Source organism: Salmo salar, chromosome 14 (genome assembly GCF_965601325.2).
Source record: "Salmo salar chromosome 14, fSalSal1, whole genome shotgun sequence".
NCBI lineage: Eukaryota > Metazoa > Chordata > Actinopteri > Salmoniformes > Salmonidae > Salmo > Salmo salar.
In genome coordinates this window covers 33,662,582-33,681,133 of record NC_138304.1, presented here as the reverse complement: position 1 = coordinate 33,681,133, position 18,552 = coordinate 33,662,582, and the positions used below count along the sequence as shown (strand labels likewise).

The 18,552-nt window shown below is 40.6% G+C and overlaps 1 protein-coding gene across 5 annotated transcripts in view; it reads right to left on the bottom strand.

The window, feature by feature from the left end:
- The window catches only part of LOC106569352 (arf-GAP with GTPase, ANK repeat and PH domain-containing protein 3), a 285,633-nt gene that overhangs the window by 5,659 nt on the left and 261,422 nt on the right, over positions 1 to 18,552 (bottom strand). For 4 of the 5 annotated variants that reach the window (XM_045694203.2, XM_014140649.3, XM_014140650.3 and 1 more), the window contains exons 14-16: positions 18,075 to 18,229; positions 17,295 to 17,385; positions 16,906 to 17,128 (exon numbers count right to left, since the gene is read on the bottom strand). In XM_045694203.2, coding sequence (XP_045550159.1) covers positions 16,906 to 17,128; positions 17,295 to 17,385; positions 18,075 to 18,229 — 469 coding nt within the window. Of the gene's footprint in view, positions 1 to 16,905; positions 17,129 to 17,294; positions 17,629 to 18,074; positions 18,230 to 18,552 lie in introns of those variants that run through there. The other variant, XM_082960916.1, reaches the window with a different exon arrangement.

Here is an 18,552-nt window from a genome sequence, read left to right as displayed (position 1 = left end):
CGTCAAATCATCCCAAAAATTAAAATCAATACAGTGAATAGCTGGGCATGCTCAGTGTGGCTCTGACCCTGCGACCCCGTCGGGCAGAGTGATAAGGGAAGTAGAAAGGGGCTGTTGTTTGGGCGTCTGGGTGAGTGACAGAGAGAAGAGGCTCACACTGATAGGGGCAAACGACTCTGTCGCTGGTTGGAGTGACAAGGATCCCCCAGGACACTGACTGTCTGCTAACCAGTCTGTATGGACACTAACGCCACATCACTCAGCACAAAGTCAGTCAGTAGGCCTAGCTAGCAGTCTAATTCACCTCAATCACAAATAGCTTGTGGCAATGCACCGTGATAGAATGACGCCATCTGTCAGAAGACAATGTTTAGTAGCTAAATTGTAATTATTTCACCACTATGGCCTATTTTTTGCCTTACCTCCCTAATCTTACTACATTTGCACACACTGTATATAGACTTTTCTATTGTGTTATTGACTGTACGATTGTTTATTCCATGTGTAACTCTGTGTTGTGGTTTGTGTCGTAATGCTTTGCTCTATGTTGGCCAGGTCGCAGTTGTAAATGAAAACTTGTTCTCAACTGGCCTACCTGGTTAAATAAAGGTTAAATAAAAATAAAAAAGTTGTAAAAAATCTGCCAGCACTTCATTTCAGCAGTTTCAGCCTTAACTACAGGGGCGAATTAGCCTCTACTGACGGGCCTGGCCCACCATACAGCTGCCTTTGTCAGCATCCGCAAAGAATTTGATGAACTGCTAAAGTCACTCAGCCTGGCAGATAAAAGAGTCACCCTGAACTCTCTCACTGTCCTTTACTCATTAAAGGATTGCTAATTGCACTGACAGAACAGAAATTGTTTTATGTTGAGTGCAGGGTCCATTAACACTTCACTTAAAGCCTGCATACATGCTTAGGCTATAACACGTTATAAAGCCTTATACCTCAACGGTTTAAGTTGAGGTATAAGTGCTACAGGAATAGCACTAAACTTGCCTTATGACTTCCTATAGTGAACATTCAAAAACGAAAAAAGAACATTTTCTTAAGGATGGGGGTGCTATGAAAGCAACAATGTAACCCTAATGGCAGGAGATTGGAGCGATGTAAGCCCTCCATCAAACCCTAGTCATTATATATGGACAAGGCTGTTAGAAGATCAATGGGAACACAGAACCAGTGGATTGCTCTGGGTGGGAGGCTGACAGCCCATCCCACCCCCCTGGTTTCCACTCTCCACCACAGGAACCAAGGCCGAAGATCAAGTATGTGTGAAAACTTCATGAATATCTGATCGATTTTGGGTAATTGTCTGAACAAATATACTACCAGATTTTGTTTGGGTAAATTAGGAATTTGTGATGAAGTCAAACAGAGTGGTTGGTGAAAGTTTTCTTCTGAGAGCTAACCCACTGAATGAATGCCAGATCGGGGGAGGAGAACACAGTGAATTGACATGAGCTAAATGAGGCAGAAAGTTAGCGCCAGGACGTGAAACAAAAAGGCTGAGAACCATTAACAAGACGTCAACGTATTCACAAAGCAATCTCAAAGTAGAAGGGCTGATCTGGAATCAGGTCCTCCCCTGCAGAATCTTGTTCATTATGATCTAAAAGGCAAAACTGATCCTGTGAATACAGGCCTTGAAGCCACAAAATCAGCCTAACATATTTCCAAAAAGACCTCAATCCCAGTACTTCAGGTCCAAATGCAACCACACTAGTACTTTAAACAGTTCTGTTCAAGAAAATGGAAAGCACCCAGCCAGGCCAGTGGTGGGGACTCAAATTCCTTAGCTGCTACACCACTTGAAAGGTAGAGTATGAAAGGAATTGAAATGGTAATCCCGCCTCCGTCTTTTGTTTGAAATAGAACAACAATCCAAACAGAGGTAGGGTTTAGTCAGTCAGGGGGAAAGCCGAGACCCTTGAAAAGGACACTTCCTCTCCGCAGGAGGAAGAAAAATAAAATCAGCAGATTTAGCATGTCAAAGAGGGAGGAGAAAATAGAGGGAGAAAGAGAGGAGATAGAGAGTGAACTTTCTCAGCAGGGCATGATATTCAGGAAATCAAGCCGATGGTTACCTTTGACACACACACACACACACACACACACACACACACACACACACACACACACACACACACACACACACACACACACACACACACACACACACACACACACACACACACACACACACACACACACACACTCCTGTGAGATGTCGTGGACAAATGTCGGGGACAAATCCCCACCTTTGCGCGAATACAGTACTCGCACCAAATTCCTCTGTTGCTTAGGGGACAGAGGAGACTTGTAGAAAAGAGATTGAGAGCAAAGACCTCAATGAAAACCTCTGATTTTGTCTCTATAAATGATAAAGCATTAGTGCTTGGTGCAGCATTCATTTCCTCAGTCATTAAGTGTTATATCTATGTGCAGTGATGATCATTTATTTACCTTATAGCTGACCTTTGTTTCATAAGTTTAGTCTAAAGTCACAGAGGGTATCTCAGAAGACCAAAGGAAACGGTAAAATAGGATGTTAGATTCTGCTTGTTAGTTCCTGAGCTGAGCAAAGGATTCTGACCTTCACATAATTAAGTGGCAAATGGTGGAATGATTCTCCTCAACCCAGCCCACGGAGTCAACAACACATGACTGGATCCACATAAAGGGAACAAACAAGGATAATTAGTCAAGCTCCAAAGACAAAGCCAAATAGGGATTTATTGGGGGAAAGAGACTGAGGCAGATGGGGTGGGACCATGGTAGCATTGAGTAAAGTGTCAGTGAATAGGCAAGACCAGAGAATGACCAATCCAGGCCTCCTCTAATAAAGGTACCGTGGATTGGTCCACACATTAAGGGCGGAATCAGGATGCCCCCCCCCCTCCTAAACAATCAGGGTAACTCCCCCCACACCCCTCCTCCCTGCTCCTCAACTTTCACATCAAATAGATGCACAGAGAGAGGAGTGGTGGAGGGGGGGACTAGGCAATCTAAACACCTCTCACAGAGGGAGGGGGCGGCCTGTATAGGAGCGATTCCCATGCAACAGCCGGCAGTTTCACTAACACATATTGAGAGAGAGAGCGAGAGAGAGGAATGCTATTAGGCCCTAAAGAAAGAGTACACAGAGCAAAATACCTGACCACTGTGACCCAAAATTAAGGAAAGCTTTAACTATGAACAGACTCAGTGAACATAGCCTTGCTATTGAGAGAGGCCACTGTAGGCAGACCTGGCTCTTGAGAGAAGATAAGCTATGTGCACACTGCCCATAAAATTAGGTGGAAACTGAGCTGCACTTCATAACCTTCTGCCAAATGTACGACCATATTAGAGACACATATTTTCCTCAGATTACATAGACCCACAAAGAATTCGAAAACATGTCCAAATTTGATAAACTCCCATATCTATTAGGTGAAATAGCACAGTGTGCAATCACAGTAGCAATATTTGTGACCTGTTGCCACAAGAAAAGGGCAACCAGTGAACAACAAACACCATTGTAAATACATACTATATTATCTGTCGATTTATTTTCCCTTTCATACTTTAACTTTTTTCTTTTACTTCAAAAGTTTGGATTTGAAATCAAACAATGACTGAGGTTAAAGTGCAGACTGTCAGCTTTAATTTGAGTGTGTTTTCATCCATACAGGGTGAATCGTGTAGAATTTACAGCAGTTTTGTACATAGTCCCCCCATTTTAGGGGAGCAATGTTATTGGGATAAATTCCCTCATATGTCTATTAAAAGTAGTAAACAGTTTACTATTTGGTCCAATATTCCTAGCACGCAATGATTACATCAAGCATGTGACTCTACAAACTTGTTGGATGCACTTGCTATTTGTTTTAGTTCAGATCATTTTGTTCCTAATAGAAATGAATGGTAAATATTTTATTTTATTGTACCATAGGCAAGTCAGTTAAGAACAAATTCTTATTTACAATGACGGCCTAGGAAAAGTGGGTTAACTGCCTAGTTCAGGGACAGAAAGACAGATTTTTACCTTGTCAGCTCTGGGATTTGATCTAGCGGTTACTGGCCCAACGCTCTAACCACTAGGCTCCCTGCCGCCCCTAATGCATTTACATTTTAGTCATTTAGCAGACGCTCTTATCCAGAGTGATTTACAGTAATGAGTGCATACATTTTTCGTACTTTATAATGGTCCCCCGTGGGGAATCGAACCCACAACCCTGGCATTGCAAGCGCCATACTCTACCAACCGCCACACAGACCATAGTGTCATTTTAGAGTCACTTTTATTGTAAATAAGAATATAATACGTTTCTAAACATTTCTACATGATTGTGGATGCCATGATTACGGATAATCCTTAATGAATAGTGAATAATGACGAGTGAGAAAGTTACAGACTCACAAATATCACGCTAACCTCCCGTTATTGTAATGGTGAGAGGTTAGCATGTCTTGGGGGTATGCTAACCTCCCGTTATTGTAATGGTGAGAGGTTAGCATGTCTTGGGGGTATGATATTTGTGTGTCTGTAACTTTCTCACTCATCATTATTATTATTATTCACAATTTATTCGGGATTATCTGTAATAATGGTAGCATCCACATCAATGTAGAAGTGTTTAGAAACATATTCTATTCTTATTTACAATAAAAGTGACTACAAAATGACACAATACATTACTTACCATTCATTTCTATTGCGAACAACAATCTGAAACACAACCAAAACAAACAGCAAATGCATTCAACAAATTTGTAGCGGCACAAGCTTGATTTAGTCATTGCGTGCTACAAATATGGGACCAAATATGTAACTTTTAACTACTTCAATAAACATAATATCTGCGTTTAGATTTTTTGCCTGTCATTTGTGGAACAATCTGCAGAGTTCAGTGCAGTTAGATGTGCTGGTGCCACTCAGGCTGTTTAAATGATTGATTGAGGACCTCTATGTAGTTGAATGTGATTGTTTTTTTAAAATATGTTTAAGTTGTTATTGTGTGCTGAATTATATTGTTTTATACGCATATTTTATTATTCTGTTTTTATTGTAATGTATTGAGGTCTTTCTTGTAAAATTGATTTTTGATCTCAATGAGACTCAATGTTTAAATAAAGGTTAAATAAAATAAAAAATAAGTGAATTTGTCCCAATACTTTTGCTCCCCTAAACTTTTTTGATTTCAAATCCACATTTTTGGAGTATAGAGCCAAAAGCAGAAAGAAATGCCTCACTGTCCCAATAACTACAGAGGGCATTGTATTTGCACATTGCTACAACACTGTCTGTACACAGTAAAAACTGGAGAATGTTTTTTCCGGAGTTAAAATTACTTTCCTCTCAAGTAGTCAAATTAAATCATTTTAGAGTGTAATTATTACCAGCGGCCGCTATAGTGGGAGCAAAAATACAGATTCAATTCTATTGGAGTAAAACAGCATGACCACAATCACTAATGTTGGTTAAATTTAGATTTTGCCGCCATTGTCCATTTGCAAGTGTCTCGCGAATGGAAAGAGTAGACAGATCGAGAGCGAGGATCCGCCGAACATCAGAAGTCATTCACAGAACCACAGAATTTCTTCATTTCTATACTTAATTAGAATTCCAGGTAAGTTGACTGCTTTGGTTAACTTTGTGTCCAAATTAAAACTGTTGAGCAACATTACAGCTAGCTAGCATTGTAGTGTAGGCTTACTGTTACTGCACGACTTGCATAGTCAGATGCTAATGTGAGCATCTAGCTAGAGCTAATTAGCTAGCTGGCTACAGTAACATTAAGTTATACCACTTTTAGTGGTTCATGGACAGTATGTACGCCCAATGGATCGGTGCATCACCTGTTTTAAATTTTCAACAGAGCGGTATTAGCTATTATTAGTAGCTAGCGGACTTTACTGACTACTGCCAGCAGGTTAGTCAGTGCAACATGTGTTTTACTCTGAAAAGCGAGCTGTTAGCAGACAGTTAGCGGCAGTTGGTCTGTGCTACATGTGTGTTTCACTCAAGTTTAGAGCTATTAGACAGTTTTTAGCTGCAGTTTGGTCGGTGCGACACGTGCATTTTACTCTGAACAGAGCTGATGGACAGTTTTAGAGCAGTTTGGGCGGTGCAACACGTGCGTTTTACTCTGAACTTTAGAGCTAGACAATTTGTAGCTGCTGTTTGGTCGGTAAGACACGTGAGTTTTACTCTGAAAAGAGCACTGCTCTCTTGTAATTTGTGCAAATTTGTGTTAATGCAATTTAAATGTACTTTTTCTTCTTGTCATCAAGGATGCAGGCTGTACGCGTGAAGTACAGGGATTGTCAAAAGTACATTTAAATTGTCAAAAGTACATTTAAATGTACTTTTTCTTCTTGTCATCAAGGATGCAGGCTGTACGCGTGAAGTACAGGGATTGTCAAAAGTACATTTGCTATGAGGGGCAACTGACCTTCAAATCCTTTTTGGATTGTGGTGAGTGAAAAGTTTCAAATTTAACACATTATCCTATGGAACAACATATTTATACTGACACACTTTAAATATACTTACCTTATATTTACTGTCAAATTGATTGCCGATTTCCTTGCTGATAATGAATACAAAGGAAACTTGCGCCTATCCAAATCACAGATCAGTCAAAGATTGGTTTATGTTTTGGGAGTTGTCTTATTATGCTCATCTGTAGCTGTGCTCATTGTCTTTGCAGGTCATTAATGGTTTTAAAGAATAAGTGATACTAACATTTGTATGCCGCTACAATCTCAGTGTTGATAGCTATCTGTGGTGTATTGCTATAATACTCAGACTGCTGTTATAATAATACAGTACGTGGCAGCAGTCGACAGGCTATAGACTGTATATAATTGGAATTGACGTGGAAAGGAGCACTAAGTCAGTTTTAGTGTTATGATGTTGACGTAAAGATGACCTCTTGATTTCTGTCTTCTGTTCTGGTTTTTCTCTAAAAATACACAACATATTTCATCAATAAGGCTGTGCAATCTTATTTTGTCTTCACAGTTGCCAATAAATTTGACGTTCCAAACTTGGACTTAAAAGTCTATGATGAATCGAAGACTGAAGTTGATGAGGTGTTTGAGTTTCTTCTAAAGAAACAAGACCTTGGTGTGCTGGAGATTCGTTTACCCCAAGACCCAAATCCTGATGGTGAGTTGCTTATTAGCTTAGAGCTTCACATTCATCCATACAGTCCTGGCTAGCCTAACACATGTTCTGAATATGTGAGACAAGCAGATATATCTGCTGATTTCTTTTCTCATTTTGATATTTTAAAATGATCTTTGTTTCTGTGTTCACCTCTCCCACCCCTTTAAGAACAGTAGTGGGCCTAGTCAATTCAAAATGTAAAATTTTTGCATTCCGCTTGTCATTAACAAAAGTCCTCTAATCATAATAATGGATGTTTCCACCTAAATTGTGTTATAATTACAGTGTTAATCACACCAGTTAAATGTTAACATGATTGCTAGATTCGTTGAGCTCCTCTGCAAGCAGCTCCTTATCAAAATACAGTGGAGACAATGAGGGGGACTCCGATGACACCATTATATTGCAGCAGAGTCCTGCTACAAGAAAGACAGGTGAGGATAATCGTCTATCTCATGAAAGTACTGAAAATGTACAGATTAAACAAATGCCAAACTTGAAGATTGAGTGATAAATGACATCAATGAAAGTTGTGAAAGGGTGATCATGGTGTGTTTTATTATACTTGCTATTTCATTGCTGTTTTAAAAGTGTTAGTGTGTTCCTTTTTGAAATTACTCCGACTTAGATGATTGAAGACATTCTGAAGAACAAACCTGGAGGAGAGAGGATCGTGAATGAGTATGCTCGGACAAAAAGCCTAACAGATAGCAGAAGATGCGATATGGTCAAGATATTGGTTGCACAAATGACAAGTGAACATGGGTATACGTCATATGCTCATTACATACCTTACCACCTAACAACATTTTTAGCAGAAGTTGTGATTTGCACATCAATACTTTTGTTTGGAACTCAAACAGTAAAGTGTGTGTGTCTAGGACAAGTCCTTCAAGGCGTGTTAAAGAGGACTACGCAAAGGGCATCATTGCCTTGTTCCCATACCTGGCCGATCCTAGGAGCAAGTTTGGTTATGTAAGTACATTAAAACCAAAGTCCAACCTTTTTAACTCTCTGGGACTCTTACACCTTGAATTTATTTCAGAATGTCAATATTTAAATTGTTGTTTTACTGTTTGGTGATGTTTTTAGTTAAACTAAAGATCTGATAACATGTCTATATGCCCACCATCTCTGCCGTCTCTCCTAAGCTCAACTCTGGTGGTATAAAAGCCCAGTTAAGTTCTGCACTGTGAGGGTCAGACCTGTTGAATGAGAAAATCTTCATCTATGTTCATCTGTAGTTTTAAGGATAAAAATGAATATGAAGATATTTTAACCTGCTCACTCAAACTGAAATATACTTTACTTAAGGAGCATTATTACAATGCAGAAGGTGGGAGTGGATATCTAGCATGGAGACTGAAATGTGTTCAAAGGGAAGCATCAGAGGGACGACAGAAGACCATGAGTCAGTCACTGACGTGTAAGTGATTTTGATTGTAGTTAGTCTCCTTCATGACACATGACCAGAGAATAACTGTATGTAAACATCTGTATAAGCAAGTGTTTCTTTGTCTCTTACTCTTTAGTATTTCTTAGTATTAATTCTGTTTCTGAGTCAAATAAATCCTACTTTTTATCTGGTGACATAACTGCATGCATGGCCATCCTTGCAGAGTTTCTTATGACACAATACTGTATACTTGTCTAGAGCAGACAACCCCAGTAATCTGTCAAATTTTCACCATGTTACAGGTAGTTCAAAAGCTGGTAGAGGCCTCTTCAGAGAGAAAAACTGTCCAACAACAGAAAGCCTGTGTTGTGAGGCCATTGCACTGATGAAGTATACAGCTGATGAAGCAATTGTAAAGGAGAAGATGATGCAGACCTTCTACCTATCGCCAAAAGATGGTTCATGACCCAGTGAAATCCTCTGAAATATTCACAGCGTTTCCAAGATTCCAAGACATAGCAGGAATGGTATGTGGATCTTCGACTGCCTTGCCTTGAAACTGTCAGGACAATCGTTTTCTGTTCTACAACAGTCTGATTAGGACTGTGATATATTACATGACGATAGTGCCATACCATAATGTTTACTGTTCTACAACAGTCTGATTAGGACTGTGATATATTACATGACGATAGTGCCACACCATAATGTTTACTGTTCTACAACAGTCTGATTAGGACTGTGATATATTACATGACGATAGTGCCACACCATAATGTTTACTGTTCTGTCTTGACTTATTCCATCTTGTCTGCAGATTGAGCAAGATTTTAGTCTGATGTTTGGTGATGCAACCTCTGCAAAGTTCCTGGAGAAGTGGCCTACTCTCTATAAGCAGAAAGTCATTGACCAAAGCAGTGGCCTCACACAAACAGGCGACCTGCAAGACCTGGTTCAAAATGCTGAATCCACAACAGAAGTGGAAAATGGTATGCTGGAATAAAATGATTATACTAATGGAAGGGAGCATTATTTTTGAAAGCAAAATGGAATGATGTAACTTTCAGTGAAAATGTGTACTTTCAGGATGGGACAGTGACATGTCATCCATTTTGGTCCTTGTCCACCTTCTGCCACAGTCACCTCATGGCCGCAAGAGACCAGGAAAAATCTCAGCCAGACTCGCCAGTGACCACATTGTGAAGTTTATCTAGGTGAGGCTACAGTTGACTGTTCTGTCCCCATTCCTAATCCTAATAACTACTTTTAAGATTAGGGACAAATCATGGTAAGATCATGTGTAGCTGTAATTTACATTTTCCCAAACTGTTTGTGAACAGTGACTCATTTTAATAGCACACTAATGACGTTCTTGTGTCACAGACTGGGACCAGCATCCAGGGGTATCTGGAGAGAATCATGGAAAGCCTTCAACCCTATCTGCTTGCTGTGGGGACCCAGAGGAGTGTGATTCACCAGTACTTCATTGTGATTGACAAACATGCAATACCTTGTAAGTCACCAGACTCTCTTGCCTGTTTTGATGAGCTTTTCAAAGCTAATTTTGTCTTCGGTACCTCGTACAACCAGGATCTGGTAAATGCGTACAACTTCTTGCAAACCACAATTTATGAAATTGATGTTGATACCACTAAGGTTAATCTTAGGGTTGCAGACTTGAGGTCTCGGATGCTGCATTGAGTTACTCAAAGTTTTGAAGTTGCAAACGGTTAAAACGCAGCATAGGAAATAACCTTTTTAATTTCACACAGAAACCTTTTCATATCATTCATCTAAAATGTTGTGTTTTGCTTGCAAAAGCCCCCAGGGAAATGCTAATTCCTTAACAAAACACTTGAAGTTGGTCCACGGACTTTGTCCAGGAAAGACACTTCATCTTAAATGCGGTCAGGCTGGTTGTTCTCAAGTTTATGGCACTTTTTCTGGGTTCAGAAAGCATCTTTATAAAGCACATGACCCTTGTTCTGATCATGGTGAAGGCCCCTCTACAGCTGAATATGTAGCAGTAAGTCATTTTGATGACTTGCCATCAACAAGTTCCCCTTCTTCCATGGAAGAGATAGTTGATGATATTCATAATCAAGCTAAAGAATCTGTGAAGAAGTGTCTGTCTATACAGGAGCCTATGAAACGTGACATTGAGAGTAAAATTGATCAGTGTTTTGAAAAAAATGAAAATCCTTTTGGTGTATTAAATTCTGAAAGTAAGAGAAGGCAGTATTTTACAGAAAAGTGGGGAAGGGTAGACCCAGTGAATACGTTCTTGGTACTAGATTTGATACACGATGCAGTCGGACTACTGGAGGCTATGATCAAATTGTTGTTACTGATACATTTGTTTACATCCCAATTTTGAAAACATTACAGTTTATTTACAAACACCCTAATATAAAGGAGATGATGCAGACTGATTCCAGTTCAAGAAAACTTTACGATTTATTTATTTTACATTTATTTAACTAGGCAAGTCAGTTAAGAACAAATTCTTATTTTCAATGACGGCCTAGGAACAGTGGGTTAACTGCCTTGTTCAGGGGCAGAACGACAGATTTTTACCTTGTCAGCTCGGGGATTCGATCTTGCAACCTTTTGGTTACTAGTCCAACGCTCTACAAATAATTTGTCTTGATGAGCATTTTAATGCAGATAGAGTTGGGTGTACAACAGAGGGATCTTACGTAGTTGATGTTAAAGAACTTTTCTGTCACAAAGTATTTGATATACAGATGTCTTACAGTTGTGATGATTCAAGTTTGTTTATTGTCCCATACTGTTCCCTGTGATTCTAAAAACTGCACAGTAAGCTCTTTAAAACCATGATGTATTGTATTGCAATATTGGCTTTTTTTATTTACTTTTAATAAAGCGGGGACAGATGCCTAAATGTCATTTTACAGAGGCCACAATTTTATTTTATCATCAGTGTTTTTGATATGTGAGATGCCAGTTTCACAAAATCCTCCATGTCATTGTTAGATTAGCTTTTTTATGTACATGTATTAAAGTGAATAGAGGCCAACATTTCATTTCTGTCCACAATTTTATTTTATTATCATCAGTATTTTGATGTATGTATTGCAAATGCCTTACATTTGAGAATAAACTGCTTCGTTAAATACTGACTTCTGATTTATTGACGTTAAGTTTAGTTGTACAAATGCCACTCTTGACTGATAATATTAAATTATATATTGAGTGAATTGGCAGAGTTTTCATTTTAAGCAAAATAGAGTAAATTACAGTTTGTAGAGTTATATAAAGACTGAATAGAGTAGAAATAACTCAAAAAAATTTACTCTGCAATAAGAGTAATTTTCACTCTTTTTAGACTTGGACCAAACACTATCTTTGAGTAAAAATGTATTAAATTTGAGTAAGAAATTACACTTTCCACAGATAATATTCAATTCTATATTGAGTGAATTGGCAGTACAGTTGTTTACATGTTAAGCTAAATAGAGTAAATTACAGTTTGTAGAGTTAAATATAAACACTGAATAGAGTAGAAATAACTCTGAAAATTGAACTCTGCAACAAGAGTAATTTTTACTCTATTTAGACTGGGACCAAATGTTATCTTTTGTAGAGTATAATTGTATTCAATTTCATAGCGTGTACATAGCCATAACATAACATTTGAAATGTCTCTATTCTTTTGAAAAATTTGGGAGTGTAATGTTTACTGTTAATGTTTGATTGTTTATTATCTATTCCACTTACTTTGACAATTTAAACATGTTTCCCATGCCAATAAAGAAAGCCCTTTGAATTGAATGGAGAGAGAAAGATAGAGAAAGCTGGGAGAAGGGGACAGAAAGTGAGGAAAATAAAAGCGAGAAAAAACTAAATCACCCACAACAGACAGAAAGCAGGGCCCCAGAGCTTCAAAGGTTGCTAGGGGTGAAAAATGAGAGAACAACCCAGTAAATGTCAACAGTAAAACTCCTAAATAAGACTCCCTAGAGTCAACAACAGGGGTACAGCTTAGATGTTATCCTCAATCAGTGCTTGACATCATTTGACTTCTTTTGAAACTATCTCAAGGGCATCAGACTGCTAAACAGCCATCACTAGCACATCAGAGGCGGCTGCCTATAGACATAGATTAGAAATCACTGACCACTTTTAGAAATGGATCACTAGTCACTTTAATAATGTTTCCGTATCTATCATTACTCATCTCATATGTATAAACTGGACTCCACACTATTCTATGGTATCTTAGTCACTATTAAATTGTGTTTACATATTGCATCACCCATCTCATACAGTATGTATTTAATGTATTGCATTGTATACACCACTGACTGTTAAACAGCCACCTCCAGCACATCAGAAGCTGCTGCCTATAGACATAGATTAAAAATCATTGGCCACTTTAAGGAAATGAAACACTAGCCACTTTAATAATGTCTCCATAACTTGCATTACTCATCTCATATGTATAAACTGTACTCTATACTATTTTATGGTATCGAAGTCACTTTAGTTGTGTGTAAATATTGCATCACCCATCTCATATGTATATACTGTATTCTATACTATGCCAGTGTATCTTAGTCCAATGCCGCTCTGACATATATGTATATTCTTAATCCATTCCTTACGATTTACGTGTATTTTGGGTATATGTTTTGAAACTGTTAGATATTACTTGTTAGATATTACTGCACTGTCGGAGCTAGAAGCACAAGCATTTCGCTACACTCATAATAACATCTGCTAAACACGTGTATGTGACCAATAACATTTGATTTGATTTGACTTGGGCAGGAGCTCACTGGAGCGGAGTACCAGCACTTCAAATTTTCTACTGCTTGAGTTCCTATTCCTCTTATAGAACATTAGCTCAAAAGTATTGCTCCTGAATCTAAATATAAACAGTAGCGGCACCGAAATGAGTACTGGCACCTATTTCAGTCTAAGTCAAACACTGTTCTCAACTAAGAATAACAACTACATAAGAACCATGATCTAGAATCTAACTCTGTAGGATAAAACCCATACTTCTTCACTCATGCATATATAATGTTGGCTCAGAGATGATGGTTCTATAGTATGGTTCTAGAATGAAACTGCTGTTTTGTTGGGGTTGAGCATTCTGGTTGAGTGGTTTGGCCAGTCGTTCTTTTGAGAGGCCAGTAGAGGAGCATCTGTTAGCCCTGGGCTAGCGGCAGGCAGGGCAGGATGAGTTGAATATATTGTGACATTAATGAGGTTGACACCGTCCCTATGATGGAGTGGCTGTGTTTTTGTGCCAGCGAAGACTAACACCCTTAAACGCTCTCGCTGTTAACCCCTACTGCCCCTGTCCTCTCCAACAAAACTCTGGGACAATGACACGTACACCACACATGCACCCATTCACTTACATAAAACACCATTGCTTGGCAAAATGATTATCATTCAATCCAGTCCAGCTCACACAAAGGATTCTTCCTTGAAGCAGATGTATTGAGGCGAAATGCCAAAGTGTATATCTGTTGTAGAAATAATAATTTATTATTTTCTTTCATTTATATGGCATTTTGTAAGAGATAATTTAAATTATATAAATCGATTGCTACAGCAATCTGCTTCAGTTGGCCCTATATTAGTTAATTTCCTCCATCTACCTTGCTGGTGCTGAAACACAGTGGCATGTTGGGTAATTAGTGGTGAATCGTCTCCCCGGCGGGCGGGGCTAATCAGTGACCTGTGGGTTTCATTTGGAGAGACAGCCGTGGCACCGTGCTGGACTGGACGGGAGACCCCCGCTCCACTCATTCATTTGTCTAAATTAATTACCCACCTCCACCAGAGCTCCTGGCAAGGCCAGCTATTCTAAAGCCTCTTTGGAGAGTTGGAGTGTGGCCGCTTGCCGGTTGATGCTCCCGCACCCCTAACCTGTGAGTATCCGGACAGGCTCTGCGCTCTGTGGTTTGGGAACTTTGGGGTTCCGGGGGGAAAGAGGATCATTATGGATTAGCTTGATCCAAGAGAAGGCTAAACTACAGCCTCTCTGCAATCCACACTGGGGTCGTAATTCTAAAAACAGCTGAGAACAAGGGATGAGAAAGAGGGATGAGAACGAGTGATGGTGCATCCATTGTCCCAGACACTGTGTCCGTTCGAGAAGGAGGGAGTTAAAATGAGTGCGCAGGTTTCGATGGGTTAGTGATGTGATTCATTTGTATTACCACGCAGCCCCTGCAGGCAGCATGTGGGAGTGGCAAATTATTTCTGAACCAAAGTGAAGGAGGAGGAGGGCTCGTCTCCTCTCTCTCCTCTCCTCTGGTCGTCAGAGCAGAGCTATTACCTGGCCATGGCCAAGGGCCCCGCATGGCGCTCCAACCTACAGAGGGGTGACAGTAAAGTGGCCAGCGCCGGTGAGGGATAGCCTTCCACATCCGTTCACGCTCCCGGACATCTTCCTCCCCAAATGAGACACAGGGGAGGAGGGGTGAGGTGAGGGAGGCGTGTGTATGGTGGATTCTCCCTCTTCCTTCCCCGTCAAAATAGTGAGTAGTGTTTTCTCTCATGAGTGTGTGAGTGTGTGTGTGTGTGTGTGTGTGTGTGTGTGTGTCTGTCTGTAGTGTTTTCTCTCATGTGTGTGTGAGTGTGTGTGTGTGTGTGTGTGTGTCTGTAGTGTTTTCTCTCACGTGCATGCCAGACAATTAGAGGTGGCGTGGAGATCATGCCGACCGCCAGACACTAATTAAAGGAACAACTCCCCTCCAATATGCTGACTGGAGAAAGATCCCAGCGCTGCATTTCTTAAGATTTATGGCCCAGGAGAAATGTATGTCATCATGCTCTATTGATGTACACACACATCATTTATGGCATACCAATAAATCAATATATTTTATTCATTAAATTATTGGGTGATACATTTAAACTACCTCTGAAAGCCGATGATGGCACTGGAGAATTCTGATAAAAAAATACTACAATTATTAGTCCTTGAAAAGATACAAACCAATACAAAAACCACCACAAAACTAGCCTACATGATGATGAGTACTGACAAGTGTTGATATCTACATAAACCTGACTATAATGCAAATCTGTACATTCTTCTTTCACATAAGAATTTCTAAAAAAACTAAACCACTCTAGTGGATGAACAGCTTTTAAGTAAAAATGTTAAAAAGCTGAGGAGCGAGCCGGCAGAACTAGTGTTGCAGGAGACATTCAATCAGATGTGAGGCTCATCTTCAGGTAGCCTAGTTACTGAGTCGTTTAAATTAGGTGTCACTAATGTTTAGTAGGAGGTGGGGTGGGAGCGCTACACCAGCTGCCTGGGTGCCATCACGAAGCTGCACCATGTCACCACGGTGACACAGTTAACATCAGAACCACTTCAAGTCCAAGGGAAGATGATGATGATGAGACCATAGTGATAGAACAATCTTGAAGTTTAATCTTGAAGTTTTATCTTAATGTTCAATCTCTATAGACGAGACAACAAAGTAAGATTTATATGGTGGGGATCAGATTGGAGATAATATATTAATTCACCTTTTTGTCTCCTATATTTGCTCAACAGATGCTTGGTGGTGATAGAGGAGCAGGGCTAAAGGTAATGGAATCCTCCTTCTTCATGGGATTTATGAGAAAACAATTATTCCTCTTTTGTCCAGATCGCTGCCAACAAATAGATATCGGCATTTTAATAATCATTGATCAACGATTACCTATGCGATATTAAAAAATGCTGTTTTCCTCTGACAATCAGTTGTTTAAAATGACTATTTAATCTCAGTGACTCCAATACAATAAATGGTAACAATGAGACCAAAAGATGAAAAACCGAGCCATTTAGCACTTGAGTAGTATATCTTTACATCTTCTCTTAATGTAGGTCAGAAACAGTACAGACACTACAGACCGTTCTTCTATAGAGGGACAGAGAGAGTGATGGCAGCCGGGCCCTGTGTGATGGATACGTGACAGGGCCCTGATGGGTCCTGGGGCTCTGCCCCTGGGGTGGGCTCTAACACCATAATGGGCTCCTTAATTACCTGCTCATCCACACACAGGGTCATTAGTCAGAGAGACACGCTGGGCCTCAACTGTCACCCAGAGACAAACAACCCTCATTGGGGAGAGAGAAGAGGGGACCAGACCTTGGTTTACTTGGTGCTGGTCAGAGGCATTTAGCAGGTATGTGCAAAGTGATGTCACACACGCACACTTACCATTATTAATGTAGACAGAGAGACATATGAGGGGTACTGACCAGTAAACCAAAAGACAGATGAATAGACCTGTAGACCGGTAGACAGACAGACAGTACAGACACACAAAGAAACCCACACCAAACAGACAGATGTGGGGTACTGACCTGGTGCTGTCAGCGCCCACCTTGGTGTACCCCTCCAGGGCCCCCTCCCAGACACTGTTGGCCATGGTGTTGCCTATAGCCATCAGCACCATGCTGAGCTCCACAGGCCAGTCATCCAGGTCCAGAGACCTCACCCTCGACAGGTGGGTCCCCAGGTTCCTGTGGATCCCTGAACACTCTATACAGATCAGAGCCCCCAGGTTCAGACTAGCCCAGTCAGGGTCTGGGAGAGGAGGAGGAGAAAAAGAGAGACTTACAGCATTGTAAAACATCCAAGTCTGCTTATCATCTGTGCTCTCTTTGTCACGTAGTGTACAGTACCTGGCACTTAACGTCTTGGGAATCATTGACATATAGCTCTGATGATGTTGACAAGGTACTGTACTCACTGGCTGTATCACAGTCCACACAGAAGCTGTTCCCTCTCACGTTCCTTATGGACTGAATGGATGCCGCGTCACTTTGGCTGCCTAACCGGGACTGTAGAAGAGCAGAGGTGAGAGAGAGGTGAGAGAGAGGTGAGAAACAGGTAAGCAAGAGGGACTCTGTGTGAGGCATCATTATTTTACAGTGAGAAGGAGGTAAGCAAGAGGGAATCTGTGAGAGGCATCCTGACTTTACAGTGAGAGAATAGAGGAGACAGGATTTCAGCAAGATACACATCACAAACAACAGAAGGGAAGAGAGGAGATAGGACTGGAGGCTTTGAAGGACAGGTGATCACTGAAAGATGGGGAGGCAAAGAGAGAGTGAGAGAGAGGTAGAGAGATGGGGGAGAGAAGAAAGAGAGGGGGGTAGAGAGGGAGAGGGAGAGAGCACAGACAAAGTATTATATGAAAATGAGTCAGTGTTGCGTTGCGTCTCCTCCCCTGTGTTCTGACACAGGCCGTGTTCCCATCTCTGAAGTCTGTCAGCTGTAATAAGAGCTCCCCCACATTGCACTGCACCTGTCTGACACACAGCCCAACACATGGCAGCTCAGAGAGAGGGAGGGGGGTGACGGGGGAGAGAGAGGAGAAGAACCGAGAGAGAAATTTGCATTCACACATCCTGATTAGCAACCAGAGTCTTTTCTGGTCAAGTAACGTGGTCGTGGAAAACCCTTGGGTCTAAACTAATCATGACCGGACAGACCCACTGTCTCCTTCCTCACTGTCTTTCATGCCCACCTTGTTCTTCATGCTCTCACAGGACTGCAGGCTGGCAAAAATCTGGCTCTCAATGGCTGTGACCCACAGCTCTCTCTCCTCAAACGTAGACGCTTCGAAGTGCCACATCTGGCCCGTCAGAGACACTATGGTGAACTCAAATGACTCCTCCGACTCTGGAAAACAAAACAATCACACGGACATGGTGAAATATGGCCATTTAAAATCAATGACAGAGGAAATGAAATTAAAATGACTTTCATTTTCGAAACAGCTTGGCTATTGTTGGACAAAGGTAAAATATTTATTCTGTAATTGATCGTTTGCCGTCTATAAAAATTGCCTAATAATAAATCGAATAAATGCCATTTAGCAGACACTTTTATCCAAGCAACTTATTGTAGTGATACTCACTGGAACCAGTATCAGGGTACCCTTACAGTAGCTACTCGATACTGATTGTGTACACTTGAAAATCATAGCCATCACTATGAATTCA